Genomic DNA, 20379 nt, shown 5'->3' on the forward strand with positions numbered 1-20379 from the left:
GATTAATATATAAAGTACGTCTTAGACACAATTCTTCTACCGTAGTTTTCAAAAATGCTACAGTGATCATTTAAAATAAAGTATTTTGAGCGATAACTTTGTTTTTGGACAGAATGAAAAAGACAACGAGTTAACTACTCTGAGCGTGCAGCGGCGAGTGTTCGTGTCGCGCGACGAGCAGCGCCAAGTGGCCTCTGTGATGCTGCACTCCGACGCGAACCACCTCATCCGCGTCGGTGGACTCATCTTCCTTAGCCCTGGTCATCTGCTGCCGCACCAGTTACCCGCTTTCCATACTCCCAACTACATATATCCCATTGGATACAAAATTGTGAGTAATGTAATATGCAAAGTTAGAAATTCAATCTGTATATTTCTTTTAATGGCTCATTCGATAGTAATAGGCGGTAAAGGTTGTTTTCTACAAGCGTCCGTCGGTTTTTTTTAACCATTTCGGCACGGTACTCGTCAGCTGCAAAACCCACCGCCGAGCGTCGACTATAGTCGACTGCCGTAATGTAGACGTCCACGGCCGAGTCGTCAACCCAGAAACCTATTTTTTAGTTCAAATACAATTTATTATAATTACATACAATACATTGTGATATCAAAAAATAACATTTATTGTAGTACTCTAAAACTTGCGGTATAAATAAAATAGACCATAATTTTTAGTTAAATTTTCAAATTTTTCATTTATAAAAATAAAACTCAACATATTAAAAAACCAAAAGAAAACGAAAACGCTATCTTAATTACTTTGCACGTAATATCCGCTTGTAATGTAAAACATCACAAATGTGTTAAAAGAGCAAGACGGGCTCAGTGTCGTTGCGCGAAGCAGCGCGCGGCACGTAAGAGCAGAATATGCGCATTCGCCTGTGGCCGTCGACTCTCGTACCGAAATGGTTAAAATAAAATGCGTTAAAAGGATATGTTATTTATAAGTAGTTCATACACATTATTAAGGAAATATTCATTAAAAAAAAAGTTAAATATACAAATTCAAAAGTTCTTTATTCGACATGACGGATAACAATCTCTTGTCTAACTGAATTGATAACCTATTCCAAACAGATGCCTCAGAAGTTAGAAGAATAGGCGAAAAAACTCAGTGGAATTATATAGTTATTATATATAAATACGGCTACAATTGCATAAAAACATTTTATTTGGAATTTTTTATTTCTTTATGTATATTTATTGTATTTTCTTATTTTTGTGGATAATAAAGGTAACTCAATCGTAATAATAAATATATTTAGTAGGTCGAATTTTGAAAATGCTTTATTTTTTTATCTATATAAATTAACTTTACATTCACCTCTAAAGCTTTGGTTTACATCTATTTGTCATCACTCTGTATATGTGGGGTAGTGTATTTGTGATTTGTTTTGATGTAAAACGATTGACTGTATACAGGTGCGTTTCTACTGGTCGATGTCGCGCGCCAACAGCCGCTGCCGCTACGTGTGCTGGATATCGGAGGAGGAGGGCCGGCCGCGCTTCCACGTGCGCGCGCAGGACGAGTCGCGCCGAGAGCTGTGCGCCGCCACGCCGCGCGCCGCGTGGGCCGCCGTCAGTACCTGCATACTTACACCGTCATATTCCTTAATCTGTTCAACTTTTGTATTTTCAAACTTGCAATTAAATTGGTCTTGGCTGGTTACAATAGAATCGACATCTACTCCACAGCATACTAGTCTCCATCCGAAGTAGACCCATTAAGCTTCAGCCATCTGAGTCCTAACTATTTCCACATAACATGGATGCTCTGGGCGGAAATACAAATCCTGGCGAAGTCTTCCGATTCCGATATAATGGATATATAGTGGATATGGCTACAGCTCAATTAAACTTACTTTTTTAACACCGACTACTTAGCGTAATAATGTTTTAACCAATAAAAATATAACCTCAATATCATCATAGTCTTTAAACATATAAGAGATTTTCACGGTTGTACTGACTTATCACGATATGTCTGGAAACATTCTTACTGATTGGAAAATTGGTACGAATATTTCTATCTTCGAATAAAGTTAGCCAAGAACACTACAAAATTCCACCCGGAAGGGTGATTGATTGGGCGTTTATAAAATATAATGCATGTAATTAAACTACACGTCTCATTATATGTACTAGAAAGTTTTGTGATAGAAATAATTTCGTACAATTCATTCATAATAAATAATCAGGCACCCAGATAACGAAATTTGTATTTCTTTCTATACTTATGTCACGTGAAGCAAATGTGGGAGAGCTAGTTTATAGTATAGAACATTTACACGGAGGAGCTTTCCGATATTACTACTGCTGTCACACTTTTAAAGAGGGTACAATCCGTAACCCACTACCAAGTCTAGTGTGAAATAACATCACATATCTTTTGTTTGTCTTAAATTATGTCGAGTTCTTAATATTGTTTTCTGTCACCATTTGCATATAAAAATTCTATAACAATCATTTTACCAACCTTGGCATAGATTTGTTTAATTTTGTATCACCTATCCTCGCACTATAATATGTTTGTGTTATTATTTAATAATAGGTAATAATAATTTTTATCGATGATTATTAAATGTAAATTTTATGATTAAATATTTGACGACAGGTTTTGGATGCGGTCGCCGCGTTGCGAGAGAATCGCGGCGAGGAAGGCGTTTTAAAGTTATGGCCCAACTACGTTACCGGGGAAGACTTGTTCGGACTGACAGAGCCAGCCGTTGTGCGTGTACTGGAGAGCTTGCCGGGTAAGTATATCCACATGTCACATCACATTTTAAACTTGAGGCTTGTCAACTATAATCATCATCATCATCGGCTGATAGACGCCCACTGCAAGGCATAAGCCTTCACCAAACATCACCACAGCGACCCGTCGTGCGCTGCCCGCGTGCAATAACTTCCGGCGACTTTGACTATGTTTTTTACTACTATCAACTACATTATCATGTAACAAAAAATTGTAGGGCTCATTAATATGTTCTTATTTTGAGCTATAAGGATTGCTGCAAGGATAAGCTTGAGCTGTAAGGATAAGCCAGCTTTTCCTTTTGATGTCATATATATAAAAAAACTGTAAAATTAACGTTGTTGGCTCGCGAACTATAACTGGTATAAGAATATTGATATGTTTGTTTATGCAATTTTTGCAGATATATAAGAGAAAAAGATCAACTAAATCTGCAACTAATTATCGGATAATTATAGAAAAGGTGCTACAACATTTTCTTTTATTTAATTTTAGTTTGTTATTATATAAAGTAATCGTTTAAAAATTAGCGATCCTTCAAACATACTTTTTATTAATTAATATATATATGAGAAATTGTTTCTTTAATTATTCAAACGAAAAAAAATCATTTTATTACACGCACAGTGTAAATGGAAAAATAAAAATTCTTATGACGGCTCAGTAGGTACGAAGTCGGCCGTTTACTGATGAATATACTTTTTTGAATGAACCTAGAAGCTCGATATATATGCGTAGACTTTATATTTAAAATAATGTTACGGGAAAAGTCTATACGGGTTAAATCAGTATGTCGTCTTGATAATGTAATTTGTCTTGTTATGTGTAGTCAATTTGCTCTCTCTTGATACCATAATACCACAATGTGATCGCCAACCAGCCTGCCAAGAGTGGTGATAACGTTATATCCCCCAATATATTTCGGGGAGGTTTATGCCCCGCAGTGGATATCTATGGGCTGAAACGACAAGAGTATGGTACACCCTACCCAAAGATCGATAATTACAAAAATGATAACATAATGTAAAATAGTCAGAAGAAAGCGTTTATAAATACGGATACGTATTAAAATTGATAACTGTTTACTGTCTGTTCCTGCATACTGATACTGCCAGATGTCATCGGTCTATTGCATTCCATTAGAAAAAATAAATATGTGACATATTTCAGAGTGATCACTTTATACGAGTGATTGGAAATAGGTGTAAGCTTATTGTTATCAAATGAGTTATCACTATCATCATCACTGTCAGCGGATTATCGTTCACTACACGGAAGGTATAATAAGGCTCCTCGAAAGGTCGCCACAATGACCAGTCTTGCGCCCACCGCATCCAGCAATTTCACTCTCGTTTGAACGAGCGATGTCCCCTGCATACTTCCACTTCATACGAGCAATTCTTCGAGATACGTCGGTATCCTCAGTTCTTCTGTGCCTCTCCTCATTTGCTTTCGCAGCGAAGCTCCAAGCATGACCCCTTTCCATTGCTCACGGGGTGACGTTGGGTCTTATAAAGCATTAGAACTGACCACGTCTTGGATTTGCATGTCATCATCGGCAACACACTGGACAAAAACCTTCGTCTTCAGAGTTGGATTCAGCGACTGATCTCTTTGTCGTAGTTGGACTTACCGTTTGCATCTATAACCCGCCAACCTGTATATAAAATAATATGTATGGTGTTTTTATAGGTATAGAAACGCTGACAGACTACCGGTTCAAGTTCGGCCGTTCCGCGCTGCTGGAGGGCGGGTTGGCGGTGAACCCGTCGGGCTGCGCGCGTAGCGAGCCGCGCGGGAGGTGTGCGTGGCGGCGCGCCGGTCCGCCGCGCGCTCCGCGCCCGCACGCGCCGCCGCCGCCCGCCGCGCCGCCGCCTGACCACCCCGCCTGCCCCTACTCCAAACAGTTCGTGCACACCAAGAGCTCACAGTACAAGAAGATGAAGCAAGAGTGGCGCAACAACGTTTACCTGGCCAGGTCAGCTACTCACACCTCCAGCCTTTGATCGCATGCTCACAACGATAAACGGACAAATCCAAAATAAGAACTTGGCATTATTTTAAATGCCTCGTTTAATATACTAAAGACAAACATGGCTAGAATTGGTATTATCTTGACGTGACCAATAGAAGATTACAGCGTGATTTTTTTTAAATTGGCATTAGTATCGAGGCGTTAAGAAAATAACTGTCAAGTTTTTTGTCGGATTTGTATATGCAGAAAATTAGGTTTAATATCCCTATGTATGTATGTATATACATATATATACAAATATACTTGTACATTTTTTATGAGTTATGTGCTGTTAGCCTATGCGGCTCTTACAGCTTCATCGGTATTGAGTTCGCGAAACAGAGTGGTCTGCGAAGTTATCAAAATATTTAACTGCTTGCTTACACGGTGTGAAACGAAACACAAAGTAGTGTTTAATGTACTGATGTTTGTGTTGCATCGTTTGATACGAGAATTATGCATAAAAATGCGTTGGTAAGCTATTGAAGTTAGGGTCACCACTTCGGTGAATGTAATTCCCAGGTCGACAAATAAAACTCTTTTTGTTTTAAGTCCGTTATGTATCAGAAGGTACCTCGGAACTCGAAGTGTTATCTATTTGTGTAGAGTAGCTACATCTTAAGGCATATTTGTAGAAAAAGGGTCCATTTTTAACGATTATATTTTTTGTATTGTTATTATAGGCGAGATTGTATACTTAATATTATGTATAAATAGATCCATGCACAATTTTTGTGTATCTTTGACAGGTTACAATTTACACTTTTACTATTATAAGATCAATTTATGAACTTATAACAAATATTGATTTTGTAAAACTGAAATGAAATGTAGTCTCTTTCGGGGTCTTATTGGCAAGTAGAGACATCCAGCAATGGACGCCCTGTGGTTGAAATGAAAATGACGATGAATGAATTGAATAAACATGATTTAATTATTTCCTTTTAGATCCAAAATCCAGGGACTGGGTTTGTATGCAGCTCGGGACCTGGAGAAACATACCATGGTCATAGAATACATTGGCGAGATTATCCGCTCCGAGCTATCCGAGTTACGAGAGAAGAAATACGAGGCTAAGGTAAGAAAAGTTTGAAAAAAATTATTGAGTTGTTTGGAAAGTAATTACATTTTTTGACGAAAATGAAAGACGATTTTCATATAATTAATAAATATTTAATTAAATTATATATTGGCTATTCTGATCCAACATCTTTTGCCATCTTTCAGGTAGTAGCATGACGCCACGTTCATAAAATTTTTGGTCTTTGGTAGTGAAGATCCACGTGATTTCCGAATTAATGGCTATAATATAATAAATAGTAAAGTATGTCGAAAATGCTGCTTATTGCTCTCTATATTTAAAAGGATACCAATCAAAAAGTACTGCGTAAAATCATTTGAACTTTTTCACATACAAGCCATCATATAGCACCTCTCAAAACATATAATCGTAGTATGCGGCTTTAGTGTGAAGTTGGGTAAAAAAATATAAATAAATGCCCCGTCGTGAAAAACTAAATTACTTTTTGAACTTTCCGATATTTCATTCGACGATTAATCACTTATAAATACGTAACAAAGGTAAAAATGTACACTAAGTTGAAATTTATGTTTTATATTTTAAAAAAAATGTCGAGATATTAATTGATCATCATTCTAAACATAATATACAACAAACGTTGTATATTATAAAACTCTGTCATTCAAATATAGTTTTATATCATTATTTAGTACTCACAAAAATTCTCACATTAGCAATAATCTAGAGACAAAATTTTATAGGGATAATGGTCATGGGTCAATTGTTGGCTGGTTTGACTTGGCGTGGGCTTCCCCCAAAAATCGTTACCATGATCAATCTTACCTAAAGTGTGGCCAAGGCATTTCACATCCGTACGAAAACGAATCTAGCTCGTCAAAATCGAAGTCGGTTCGTGTATCACGGGTGTCACTTACCCTCGATTATTCTAAATAAAAGGTCTGCAGTAGTTTATTTCATCACTTCTCCCAATGCTTTCCGAAGTGATAGTAGAAAGTCCTAATAAAGATAAATTTTTGTGTCACAGAACCGCGGCATCTACATGTTCCGGTTGGACGAGCGGCGCGTGGTGGACGCCACGCTCAGCGGCGGCCTGGCGCGCTACATCAACCACTCTTGCCAACCCAACTGCGTGGCCGAGACCGTCGAAGTAGACCGACACCTGCGGATCATCATCTTCGCCAAACGCCGCATCGCACGCGGGGAAGAGGTACCACTGTGCATTGTTGAATCCGTTTAGAAATCTTGTCATCTACCGCGGACAGAGGGCGGCAAATTGTCACATAAAAGAGCTAATATAATACAAGCGACATTTAATTGAACACTTTTGAAAGCCTTTTTTAATGTTTCTTAAGGAAATTATTTGGGTTAAACATGTTTATTTCACAACTATATAAAAACGCTTAAGTCATATAGTTTAAAATTACACAAAAGGTTCTTCAAAATATTCAAATTTAATTAATTCATGTTCTCCGCCGATGTGCGAAGATACACTCGCATTTTCTTGTACGGTACATTTTTACAATTTTTACATGTGTGATAAAACTGCAAAAATGTAATTTAGTCCCCTTAATACACAAGACACACGGTGTTAGTCTACACGATTACAGCAATGCTATTCATATAATGTGCATTGGAATAAGTTTGAATGTATTTTAAGTAGTTGACATTGAGAACGTACCGCTTTGCAGCTGGCGTACGACTACAAGTTCGACATAGAAGACGACGCGCATAAGATCATGTGCATGTGCGGCGCGCCCAACTGCCGCAAGTGGATGAACTAGCCGGGGAATCGAACGCGCGAACACACGAGCACCATGAGAGACGAATCAATACACTTACTCTTAGTTAAGGCTATCAAGTTAGTTTTATGTACCAAAGTGACTTTTACACCGCGTAATGTAAAATAGAGGAATATTTTAAACATATTATGTAATGCAATCAAGCTGCTGTGTGATCTAATGTTATCAATAAGACAATATCTACAGAGTTTTACACATATTTTCCTTTTACCGTAATTTTGTAATTCAATTAGACATTGATAAGTATGAAGTAATCAAACATTTTGTACATAGTGTTAAGCGATGTTAATCATTGTTATTACATTTGACGTTTTACATTGTGACCTATTTCCGAATGTACGTACGACCGAGTATAGTTTACGATATAATTTTAATGCATTCTATACATATTTTAAATATCATGTAATTTGTATCAGAATTTTAATTCTGGATATATTTATTTACTATCAATAGGAATAATTTTAATTTTTAAATAGACATTATGTTATCAGTAGTCGCGGTGTGGTGTGTCTTCATTATCCGAGTGTCGTTGCCGGCGTCAAGTCTATCGATAATCTCAACGGTATGAATAGGTTAAGTTAGCAGATGCAGGTCTGCATTTAGTACGCGCAGCACGAGTTTAGTCGTAATGTAATGCCACATTGTGCCTGACCCATTTGTATGTGTATTTAACGTCGTAGGCTAGTACCGCAGAACACCACGGCGCCCTCCCCTATAGCTGTACTTAGCTTATACGTACCTTAGCGAGGCGCAAGAGTAGTAATATAAACTTGTTAACGTATAGGTATGAACAGGGTGTAGACCGTATCATTTCCGATCACAATAAATGCATGCCTTGAGTCAAGTACTGATATCTACCTGTCATTAAGTTCCTAGATATAATAGATTGCCGGTTGACTATGTTGCGCCCGGATTGTATTATAGTGCAGTACCATTTGTGAGTCGGCCCCTATCCAACGATACAACCGCATAGGCCGTAGGAATTCGTGCGTGTATTGTAGCTAGTTTAATTTTTATAATAATTTAGGTAGAATATATCATGAAACATGTACTGGCGTATGCGTAGTTAGCGGTCTAGTGGCCTGTTTTGGTAGTTAGGCCACGTTTGTGAAACATGTAGTCTTCGCTCGAGCTTAAGAAACTGTGTGAATAGGTAGTTGCAATTGGGGGGGACATTCATTTCAGATTTTATTTATTGTATGTTATGTTCTACAATACTGTCAAATAAAACTTGAATAGTACTATTGGAAGCACTTTGAAAATTTTTATTCTAATGAATCAAACATTTGAACTAAAACCTACTTTTACATCATTTGGTCGTCAATTTCTGTCAAGTACGCCCATGTTTTGTTTATCGCGCTATAATACGTTTTAAAAATGCTATTTTAATATAACAAAAGTTTTAGTAATGAGCTAGTATTTTAAGCAAGGCGTAATGTTGGCATGTGGTGTAGTGGTGTGAGTGGCCGCCGGCGGGCGTTGTTTCATGCAATGTAATTTTAAGTGTTAAATGTGCAATATGACATCTCCGATCAGATTGTAAATAATGAAGCTGCAAGTGTGAAATGTTTGAGTAATCATGTATTAGTATATAACATTTAAATGTTCGTTTTATTGAAGTGATATCTCGTCGCTTTTCCATCAAATTATTTATTTAAAGCATTCCCATTTGTTATCATTCTGACGTTTATTTTCACTTAAATAAAATGTGTATTTGTAAAATTATTTCTTTAGAAATATCTTTATATTAAATATTTTTATCATATTTTCCTTTCATTAAATCTTTGATTAGAATGATAATTGTTTTTCTTTACAGTTTACCTCTCACGGTGTTTTGACCACAAAATGAATATATATACATAAGTACTGTGATCAAAAAGGTGAATTTGCATATAAATTGTAAATCCTTTATTTATTCTTTCGAATCAAACTCCCTTCAAAGTAATCCCTGTCCGACAAAAAGTACTTTTGCTTATAAAACACTGGAATAGCCTTCAAAACTTTCTATTTTCCCCCCAATCGTGTCAAAATGGCCTCCCCGCATTGGACTTGAGTTAAAAATCAGACGAAAATCGTGGTTACGGAATGATGAGCAAATTGTAGGAAAAAAGTCGCGAAGAACCAACGCAGTCGGCATTGGCCTCAGGATCGACGCGTTTGAGACACAATAGATGTTTTTAATACGGTATGAACTGAGGCCAAACGATATTAGGACACTATCAGCAAAGTCTCTAATTGTCAACTGACGATTTTCAAACAAAATAAAAAAAAATCACTTTAGGTTGTTTACAAAAAGACATGTAACTCGGAGATAATTAAACCATTTGGCGGACGCTTAGCAAATGTTATTATACAGTTGTACCAACAGAAAAAAATTACCTGCTTTCCTAACGCCCGGGAGACTTTAATCCCATTTTCACTGCAGTTTTTGATCACAGTAGTGTATATATAAATGCCTATTATGTACAACAACCTTAACTTACTTTACTTAAACCATAACTAAGAAAGAATAGACCAAATTATTTCGCCAATATCAACAAAGTGATTGTTTATGGAACAGTAATGTGTCTAGCGGAACCTATGTCAAAAATTACAATTTCTTTCATTAAAAATAGAGCATAATTCTTCCACAAGAACGTAATAGATCAAGCGCCGTCTGGTTATCCGTAGGCAGCAATATCTAATTTTAGTAAGCGAAAAGCAGCTACTAGCCGCTTACAAAGCCATATGCCGCCCTTGGTGCTTTACCTCGAATTCTATAAAACAGAAAATTCCATTGGGCAAGTCGCACGATCCAAATCTTTATGATATACAGCCACCAAACAGTTTCTAAATAAGAGATAAAATAAAATTCACGCTACTGTTTGTATAAATTTTATTACAAAGTATTTTTTTTGACTTATCTGCAAATAATATAATCGAAGAATGTCCTAAGTAAAGCTGGAGGCCCAACTGTAGTTGATCTCACGGGTGTAGTTGAAACGGCTTGCCATAATGCATTGCAACTTTACATTTTCCCTTCAACAACTCATTTAACAAGCTCTGATTTCAGTTCAATTTTTGGAAATATTGTGCCAAAAACACAATATTTCTAAAAATTGTGTTCATTTCATAAAGTTGCAAAGTTCCAACATTTGCACCAAAATTACAAGCCATTTCAATAAATACAGAATTGATGATACAAACTAATCAAATGTTCAAAAAATATAACAATTGTCGCTTTTGAAACCGTACAACACAATGAGCAGTTTTTGTCGGCATCTGTCAAAATTATCACTCAATATTGATGGAATGAAATAAATTAAACATCGCATTTAATTGTATTTATATATAATGTGTAATAAAATATTTCTAAAGTGATATATAAACAAGTTTACGCAATACACTCGTTTTTTGTCCAGATTTTATAACAAAAATGAATAAATTCACCATTCAAAAAAATTAGGATCGGTAAAGTAAAAACTATCCGCTTTATTGACACGTACATTTTGTTATTGGCCATACAACTGCACCATTACCTTGATTTACAAACAAAAAAACCAATTTATAAATTATTTAAGGAACAACATTCCTCTAATTATGTAGTTACATTAATCCAGTGGATTATAATAGTTCTAAATAAACGACAGATTCATGGAGGTTCCTTTATTTAATTAAATATTTTGAAGTGAGACTTTGTAAGTACAAGACCAAAGTAGAGTTGCCTTATACTTTATCATTTTGTTGATTATATATTTCAATGTAGTTATGAGCAAAGGTTTACATACCTGCTATGACGGAACCTCGATTAAATCTAACGTAAGCTTAAGCTACTTGCAGTGAGATATTCCGAAACTGCACGAATATTGAATATCGCTACCTAGTAATGCCTATTGACCAGCTGAATTTTACATCTTTGTATTGCATACAAAAACCTAAAAAAATTGCTTTTACGTCAATTATAATAGACTGTAGTTATAAGTTATTCAATATGTAATCCTTATTAAATTGTATTATAAACTAATTGGAATGAAAGTATATGGTGTTTTGATTTTCTTATATTATTCTCAGCTTTTCCTCTATATTGATTAATTTTTGTGTACGACAAACAGAGTTCATGAATATAAGTACTTTTTACAATAGACATATATAAACATTACTAGTGAGCGAATTCCAGGCTGCTTACAAAAGTCGCATTTCTGTACAATTAATATTAAACTTTGCCGATTTCAGAACAAAAGTTAAAATATACTGTAGAAGAGATTACATATATATAAGAAATTATATGTATATATAAACACCTTCAGAAAAAATTTCATGAGTTTATAGTTTAAACAGACTGTTAAATTATAAAGGAAGTCTGCTCCTCTGTGAGGTATAACCGAAGCAAAACTGAACAAATATAAAGAGACGGCTACATCAAACTGATTCATGAAAAGCATACGATTATAAGCGAGCCAAATGGTTGTGGCGACTTGTTCAGTCAATGTACTGAGCCAACCAACGGAAGCCCTCACCGTAGCCCTGACGCTTCAGGACAGAGCACATGAACAGCTCCAACGGCCGTCCAGGCAACTCCGATCGCGACACTTTACCCTGGAATAACAACAACAAATAATAAAACAATCCTTTACTAATTGAACATTTTATTCATCATTTCAGGACATCTTTTATATCATGTAGGTGGAAACTTTATAGTAAGAGCTGCTCAGCTGATTACATCAAGCTATCCTTCACCCCGAAACTAAATATTATGTAGCGCTGCATTTGTGCCCCCTGTGGTACCCTCCTGGTGGCATCTTTCAAGAAAGAATTGAAAGCAAAAAGTGATAATATTTATACCAACCACATTTAATATGATTATTTTTATTGAAATAGAAGACTATTTTATTATTTTTCTTGTATATCAAAGTCGAAATATAGTGATCAATCACCCCATAAGGACAGGAATATATTTATTTTACCTTGCCGGTAGTCTGTTGGTAAAGGTTGAAGAACTGGCGCAGCTCGTCTTCGCTGGCGGCGCCTGGCTTGTCGATCTTGTTGCCCAGGATAAGTACGGGGCAGTTGCTGAGCGTCTCGTCGGTGAGCAACAGATCAAGCTCGGTCTTGGACTCTGGGAGACGCGCGCGGTCGCACGCGTCCACCAGGAACACGATGGCGTCCACCGCTGGGAAGTAGTCGCGCCACACACGCCGCGCCTGCTGATGCCCACCCAGGTCGAATGTCGTGAACCGCATACTACCTATTGACAGCTCCTCCGACGCTGCAAGTGTTAAATTTAAACAACCGTTTATTATTAATGTATTATTTTATTGTAAATACAAAAAATATAATTAAGTAATAACTATACTTTTGACTAGATTTACACAGTTAATGGCATTTGTAAATTCCGCGGTTGTGAGGTGTCTTAGCCGGAAATCTTCTTCAAAATAACAAAGCTCGAGGACGCTTGGGGAGAGCCTCGGTTCGTGCCGCTACGTACAAAGATTTATGCGGATTGGGAGGTCATAGATTGCTCTAAGTGCACCCGCGAGAGGTCTCCGGCTTGAGATGTAATTTATCGATAATACCCGTTAAGCAATCCGACTCATAGGCGCCCAAGAGAGCCGAATCTGGAATTGGTAGGTTGGTATTCCTGTCTAACATTACTACAACTAAATATATTGAATTAAGATAGATATCTACATAGTTGTAACAATGGTAATCTATTGGTATTTCTGAAATTAGGATATGACTTTGCTGACAGAATCTACAATACTTCAAAAAGTAAAAAGGTTTATTTTATGTGTAATGCTAAAAATAAAACCTATGTGAAAATAAAACTGTCAACAGTATTAAAACTGCACTAAACTTTTATACTTTATTCTTCAAATTAAATATTTACATCTGACAATTTCAAGGCTGTTAAATGTGCCTTGATTTATAGTTAATTATTTGGAATACTAATTTTTATGTCTCACTGTGATAATAAAAAAGTAATTTTTCTTTATCTTGTTGGTATCCTAGTCATATAACCTTATATGTAGGTACCCTTATAGGTATATCCTTGACGTCATATTTTACTTTAAAATAATGTAAACAAGAATTATCACTGACCTCTTTGCATATTTAACTTGGTTTAAAAGTGGTTTGTGTAAATTATTCCAAGATGAATGATTTATTTATACCTTCATGTGCTTATTTAAAGGAAATCTATTCGAAACTCTTATTTGGTTTTTATATGCTTTTATGAATTAAAGATGTTCACTAAATTATTCTATTTCAATTAAGAAACTTGACAAAGTAAAAGGCATCTTACAACCACATCCTTTTTAATTATTTATCTAGACACCCTATATTGCTAAAAATCTTTAAACTACATCACTGTTTTTATGATAATGAATGCATATTGATTTTTTTTAAATATTTCCAATTGTTGTGCTTTTTATTACATATTAATTAATTATTGTTTGTACATTTTAATACAACTTGAAGGTTCATGTTATATTGAGGTGTTATTATTGAATAATGCATATTGTAGGCTATTCTCTCTAGGATAATTATAAATATTGCATTCAATTTTTTTTTTCAATATTAAGAACGTAATTGTGGATGTTAACAATTTATCTGTAATAGGTCAAATGTATTTTATATGTTTATAAAAAAACAATCTTTATTTACATAGTGTACACAATAAAACAATTGATCAAATACTTCTTTTAACAGTTTGAATGTCATTCTCGCCCTAAGGCGGCGTAGAGCGTTCTATGTTATTATTCCCTATTGTTAATTTTGAGAAAGGATTCAATTCACCCAGATTGAAAATTTTTACCCAGACGCCTAAATATCTTTTAAAAAAAATTCATAAAAATTAATGAAACTTATTTTTGAATATTTTGTCAAAAAACAAATGAAAAAATAAAAATCTTGAACTGTTCCCAATCAGCGGAGCCTCTCATCGGTCGTCAGTCAAACTGTTAAGGCTGACTAATCTTGTTGCACTAACATGAAAATTGATTGAGAAAGTATATGCTGAATCAACAGGAATCCTAACTTATGTTAAGATTTTACCAATTAACATCATTACCATCAGCAGTTTTTATGTCCAACATTCTGTTCTTGTGAAATATCAAAATAGGCAATCTTTTCTCAATAAATATTCTACAGAATCATATTAAATATTCCACCTAATAAGGAGGGCTAAGGACTATCAATCAAGACATTAAGTATTTTAGGCCAAGATTACTTGAAAGGGTAGAATTATGAGTTTTTGACTACTTGTCATACTATAGAAAATATATGCTGATTAAGACTTACTAGGGTGAAGTGTAGGTACGTGCTGTGCCAATCTGTCATCCTTCAGCATGTGTAACAGTGTAGTTTTGCCAGCATTGTCTAGACCAAGGAATAGTAGTTTGCCAGATTTCTTCCACAGACCTATATCATAACACAAATAAATTAATGTAAAAATAGTATACAATAGTTATTAATTGAAAATCTATTTAGTATATTTAATTATTGTTGGGTATAAACAGCTATTCCAGCATTTACAATATTGTCTTGGACTCACAAGTGTTTATTATTTACATAAATATTAAAACCCACTTATCACCAATATAATGTATGAATGTGCTGCTGTGGTTGAAACAAGATATGTAATCTATACACTTGTATAAGCAATATTAATACTTAACAAACACTATACACTTCCTTCAGGGTTTTACAGTTATGTTAGTTTTTGTTAGTACTTCATTTCCTTGCTTCACTTACAAGATAATGTGAAAAAATTGGTTAAGTAATTGTGTAATATAATGCCATATTTTGAATGTGTTATAAACATAAGGCATTAAAATTTTTATGTAAAGCAGAGTTTGATAATAGTTTATTAATTTTACTACTGTCTTTAGTTACTAATTACTGTTATGGATATATCCTGAATATTTTCTAATTTAAGTTAAGAAAATAGGTCATAACTTTCAGTTTCGATTGTTTCTGCTGTTAAAGGCAACACTTTGTTACTGACAAAATCATTCCACTGATATTTATTGCAATGATGTTCTCACAAATCCTATGGGTCAGTATCTTGGGACAGTCTGACTCATGATAAGCAGCTGACCTTGTTGATTTAATAGTACAACAAAAAGTATTTTTATAAAGTCATCTAATTTAAATGTATGTCTTACATGGTATTTATGTCCTAGGGTTACCATTATTCATATTGTATGTTTAAGTTTAATCATATTCAACACATATGTCAAAGAATACAAATAACAAAGAGTTGTTAATAGAATTGTTATTAATAGAAATGAAAGGAAATTTAAAATATATAACTATTAAACTTCAGAATAAATGTCTAAAATTTATTTACAATTACTTAAGTCAACATTTTTTAAAGTAGAAATAATTAATCAACAATTTTTAAACAATAGATAGAGGAAAACACTCAAAACAAAGGCAATTGACATGTTTATATATGATAAAATAAACAATGTGATACAGTATATATAAAAATTAATAAATGCATTGCCCATTCATATTGTTGTAAACAATGATCAGAAGACAGAGTAAAGACAAAAACTGCACTTGCACTTTTTAATATTTATTTAAACAACTGTTATTATTAAAGTAATTTTAAGTGTAATTTTTATAAATACATTATAAAGAAAAAAAATCAAATTGGTTAATTTCCAAAAATTTTCAATGTCAACCAGATAAAATAAATAATGCACATAAACAGCCAAAATTATAATCAATACCTCAGCAAGGTCACGAATCTGCTTGAAACAGTAATTTAAATTTAAAATGTCCACTGGAAGACAATTCCTTAAAGGTCAATTAATATGAAATCTAACTAAAATTTAGTAATGATTATATTAAGGCTGCTCTCAATAATTATTTTTCATTAATATTATAACTTACCCAAGAATCCAAGCACTCCAGTGAACCAATCCAAGATAAACATTTTGAATCTGGAAGTTGGGAAACAGAATTATTTCATAATTTCTTCCAGTTGTTCACAAAGAATGAAATAAAATAATGACTTGCAAATCTTTTTAATATCTACTACGTCGTTTAATTTGGCAATCACACTACGCGTTAACATATCACCAGAAAAGGTGCACAAGTTCACCGTCTTCAAGGTGCTGTGGAATCATTCTTTTGTAGATTAAGTAATATGAATGACAGGACGTCATTTGCGTAGTCCAAATTTTACGAGCAATTGCACATTAACACAAATGAAATACTCACTTATTATATTTGAACTAGAATAACTAAAGCTAAAGGAAGTTTATCACAATATTTCGCACTTCTTTTTAATATGCTTCGCCGTTAAAACCGACGTTTTATGGTACTAGAAGAATATGCGATGAAATATCAATCTGTTGGCAATGACGTACGCTACTTCCGGAAGTTGTCACACTGTTCTAAGGTTGCGACCTTTGGCAACATAAAAAATAAGACGTATTATTATAAATCATGACATTATTTTGTTTATTTTCGAATTAATTACAACACATTGTTGTAAAAACTATGTATGTCAACTGTTCTCAAAATGCTATGGTCAACAAGTAAAAGATTAAAAATGTTTCTCAGTGAAAATGCTCCGTTAAACTTAAAACTATTTACAAATGAGTATTTAAATTATTTTTTGTGAAATATAATACAGATAAAATGTATTAATTAAAAGTATTCAAACAGAAAAAGACACAAAAATAATTTTTTCAGCCAATTCACAAGAATTTTACCAAAATAATTCTTTGATCTAATTTTGTTTAACTTTTAAAGACACAAAATAAAAATGAACAGAAAATATAAAATAATGAAAAAAGAATTTAATACTTACATAGTATAAATACACAAAGAAAATCGAAAAGTTTTAGATTTTTTTTATATGGTAAATAAATATATGTTGTTGGAAACATTAGCGTCCGGAAGTCTTTCTAGTGTTTGACAGCTTTCAAAGCTAAAGGTATTTTAGAGTTTTTATTATAAAACTTTCGCATTAAAGTGATTTTATCTGGAATAGAAAGTTTATTAAATAGATTAATATTGTACTTATGTATATGCCATTTTTCAAAAAAGAAAGTGAGAGGATTACTTGGATTTTTTAAGGTTGTAAATCGGTGCTGAAGAAGTGTTGTCATTTGCAGGATAAGCCATGGCTCCAAGAAAAAACAAAGTCGCAAAGGAAGAGGTCCAGGTGACCCTCGGGCCACAGCATTTGGTTGGCGAGACTGTGTTCGGCGTTGCTCACATTTTCGCCTCATTCAATGACACTTTTGTGCATGTCACTGATCTGTCCGGCCGGGAAACCATCGCCAGGGTCACAGGTGGCATGAAAGTAAAAGCAGATCGAGATGAAGCTTCACCTTATGCTGCTATGTTAGCTGCACAGGTTAGTTTATAATAACAATCCGAAAGCCGAATATTTTTATCACCACATAACCTATAACTTATACAATAATGTCTCAATGTGTTAAAGAAGTTATGACCTTTAAGCATTTAAAAAGTGCGTAAAGTATTGTACAGGTTTTTATAATGACAATCTTACTCATTGGCTTAGAAACAATTTCTCAGATTTTGTATGCATATTATACATAAAGTTCACGACTACTTTGTTAAGTTTTCTTGTTAGGCAAGGTATTCTAAAATGTCACACATAATAACTCATTCTTTGTGATGTTTTTAGTAAAAACTTCAGGTAGTTAAGATATTTCTTTGTGGTTAAAAAGTTTCAAAAAAGTCTTCTGGTTTTTTAAAATGAAAACAGTTTTCCATTCACAAAATAATACAATAATACTGTTTTTATTATGGTACATTAACAATAAAAATACGTTTTAGTGTAATTTTAAATTATAATGTCATTTGTGTTGTCAAATATGTAAACATAAGTTTTTTATTAGAATTAAAACCAAAGCTGGTGTTAATTGTCATATGTGACGTGTTAAATTAGTTACAATACTGTAACATTGCTATATGTATTAAAAAAATATCTATTATTAAAATTAATTATAATGTCTAAAGTTATTTATTTAAATAAGTGATAGAAAAAGATTAGTTATGATACAGAAGTAATTACTAGAAATTTGTTTTATTTTTAACAAACATTGATTAGTTTCTAAATGGTTAGCAATGATTGGTCATTATCAGACATCTGCAATCCATGCATGCATGGTGATGCATGATCATGTCAATTAAGGTGTTCCCTGCTGGACATAAGTTTTTCAATTATTTACAGTAGAAGTGATTGAAAAGTTGAAATTGGCCTACATCCAGCATCTTATTAAGTTTGTTGCTCCACCTTATGAATGGACATCCTCTGCTGCACTTGTCAGCTTGTGGTCTTCACTCCAGAACAGAATAGAAGGTCCCAACATTAATCAGTTCTTTGTTCTGTGGCCTGCCCACTGTTACCTCAATTTGCTCTTTCTCTGCTATGTTGGGTTACTCTTGTTAGTTAGTAGTCGATCTCATTACTAATTCAATTTCTAGAGAATTCATGAACATAGCTTTATTGCTTATGTATCTGTTGCATATTCCCCGATAATATATTTTTAGCTAAGAATTTATTGAGTTCAGCAAGTTTCCTATTACAAAAACAAGATAGTAATTTATCTTACTCCTCTAGAGAAAGTTTTACTAAGTGTTATTAAAAGTAAGTGTTTTAAAATTTCTGGGATTCTATTATGGGTACTGAAGGTTTTCATAGTGGTGGTAGTAAAGCAAATTAGAGCATTATGAAATGTGTATTTTCATCAAAACTTTTTATTTAAAAACAATGGAATTTTTTTCTAGTTAAGCAAGCAGTTCTTTAATAAAAAATAAGAAGCTCTCTAAAATAACACCAGCCAGCTAGGATAAATTCAATTAGATGTCTTTGGTAGAGGCTTTTATCTATATTGGTTGTATAATATAATATGAAAAAAGACATTGAAGTCCAGAATTGTAGTAATTCATCAAATAGGGACTTTAGATGGTATTATTAAAGTAGATTATTGGATAACCTAGGTGTGGTTGTGTTTATAATAAAGGTACCAAAAAATGAAATTGTCTTGATGGGCAACAATGAAATGAACTAGGAAACTACTGAGAATTGTAAATAATTTTGGGGAGAAAACACATTACTGAAAGTAAATTAAATGTTATCATAAGTAATTTCATGAAAACAATACAGAGTTATGAAACTATTGGTGTTGGAATTAGTTTTTAAATGGAATATGTCAAGATCATAATTAAACAATAATTATTTTTTCAGGATGTGGCTGAGAAATGCAAAACTCTTGGAATCACAGCCCTGCACATCAAACTGCGTGCAACTGGTGGCAACAAAACTAAAACTCCGGGACCCGGTGCTCAGTCAGCACTTCGTGCATTGGCGCGCTCCAGCATGAAGATTGGCCGTATTGAGGATGTTACTCCAGTGCCCTCAGACTCTACCCGCAGGAAGGGTGGTCGTAGAGGACGCAGGCTGTAATTTTTTAGTTTAAGAAAGCTGTGGACTGTAATAAACTGGTTCACGGTTCAAATGTATTTTATTTCTGAGTAATTTTTTTTCCTGCTGTTTTCAACTTACAAGGCTACAACAATCAATTATTTCATTGGTAAAATGATATATGAAAACATTAAGTATAACAAATTATGCAAGTGCTGAATCATAAATTATTTGTTTCAAATTTGGACTGAAAATTTATCATCTTCAGCCAATTTTAATGTGCATGGGAAATATTTCAACAAAAATGGAATTAAGGAATGGTCCTCGCATAACAAAAAAGTTTAAGCTTTGGTTGCCTCTACAGGAAACTTATTG

At 34.0% G+C, this 20379-nt stretch overlaps 3 protein-coding genes across 8 annotated transcripts in view; 2 read left to right on the forward strand and 1 right to left on the reverse strand.

Annotated features, from left to right (window-relative positions):
* LOC137931574 (histone-lysine N-methyltransferase 2C-like) overlaps positions 1-9410 on the forward strand; it is a 47758-nt gene extending 38348 nt beyond the window's left edge. For 5 of the 6 annotated variants that reach the window (XM_068775010.1, XM_068775012.1, XM_068775014.1 and 2 more), the window contains 7 exons: positions 113-331; positions 1423-1578; positions 2615-2753; positions 4448-4733; positions 5718-5847; positions 6836-7018; positions 7500-9410. In XM_068775010.1, the coding sequence (XP_068631111.1) occupies positions 113-331; positions 1423-1578; positions 2615-2753; positions 4448-4733; positions 5718-5847; positions 6836-7018; positions 7500-7592 (1206 nt within the window). In that variant the 3' untranslated portion in view covers positions 7593-9410. Of the gene's footprint in view, positions 1-112; positions 332-1422; positions 1579-2614; positions 2754-3158; positions 3223-4447; positions 4734-5717; positions 5848-6835; positions 7019-7499 lie in introns of those variants that run through there. The other variant, XM_068775015.1, reaches the window with a different exon arrangement.
* Positions 9411-10468: 1058 nt separating this feature from the next.
* Sar1 (Secretion-associated Ras-related 1) lies at positions 10469-17018 on the reverse strand. The gene is made up of 5 exons (XM_068774864.1): positions 16821-17018; positions 16491-16540; positions 14889-15008; positions 12554-12855; positions 10469-12185 (listed from the first exon to the last, which is right to left on the reverse strand). Exons 2-5 carry the CDS (start codon positions 16531-16533, stop codon positions 12069-12071), a joined length of 582 nt encoding a protein of 193 aa, XP_068630965.1. The 5' UTR covers positions 16534-16540; positions 16821-17018; the 3' UTR covers positions 10469-12068.
* A 433-nt stretch (positions 17019-17451) lies between these two features.
* On the forward strand, positions 17452-20098 carry LOC137931526 (small ribosomal subunit protein uS11). The gene is made up of 3 exons (XM_068774949.1): positions 17452-17541; positions 17723-17967; positions 19828-20098. Exons 2-3 carry the CDS (start codon positions 17731-17733, stop codon positions 20044-20046), a joined length of 456 nt encoding a protein of 151 aa, XP_068631050.1. The 5' UTR covers positions 17452-17541; positions 17723-17730; the 3' UTR covers positions 20047-20098.
* Positions 20099-20379: the final 281 nt, after the last annotated feature.

Source organism: Battus philenor, unplaced genomic scaffold (genome assembly GCF_028537555.1).
Source record: "Battus philenor isolate CCGP_79_NKW_IND1 unplaced genomic scaffold, ilBatPhil1.0.hap1 SCAF_8, whole genome shotgun sequence".
Taxonomy (NCBI): Eukaryota; Metazoa; Arthropoda; class Insecta; order Lepidoptera; family Papilionidae; genus Battus; species Battus philenor.

What these genes read in the sequence shown, in the direction of transcription:
- LOC137931526 (XM_068774949.1), top strand. Translation starts at nt 17,731, where the DNA reads ATGGCTCCAAGAAAAAACAAAGTCGCAAAGGAAGAGGTCCAGGTGACC. An exon ending in CTGCTATGTTAGCTGCACAG is followed by an intron (nt 17,968 to 19,827) that starts GTTAGTTTATAA and finishes TTATTTTTTCAG; the next exon opens with GATGTGGCTGAGAAATGCAA.
- Sar1 (XM_068774864.1), bottom strand. Translation starts at nt 16,533, where the DNA reads ATGTTTATCTTGGATTGGTTCACTGGAGTGCTTGGATTCTTGG. An exon ending in TGGAGTGCTTGGATTCTTGG is followed by an intron (nt 15,009 to 16,490) that starts GTAAGTTATAAT and finishes GTTATGATATAG; the next exon opens with GTCTGTGGAAGAAATCTGGC. An exon ending in CGTACCTACACTTCACCCTA is followed by an intron (nt 12,856 to 14,888) that starts GTAAGTCTTAAT and finishes TAACACTTGCAG; the next exon opens with CGTCGGAGGAGCTGTCAATA.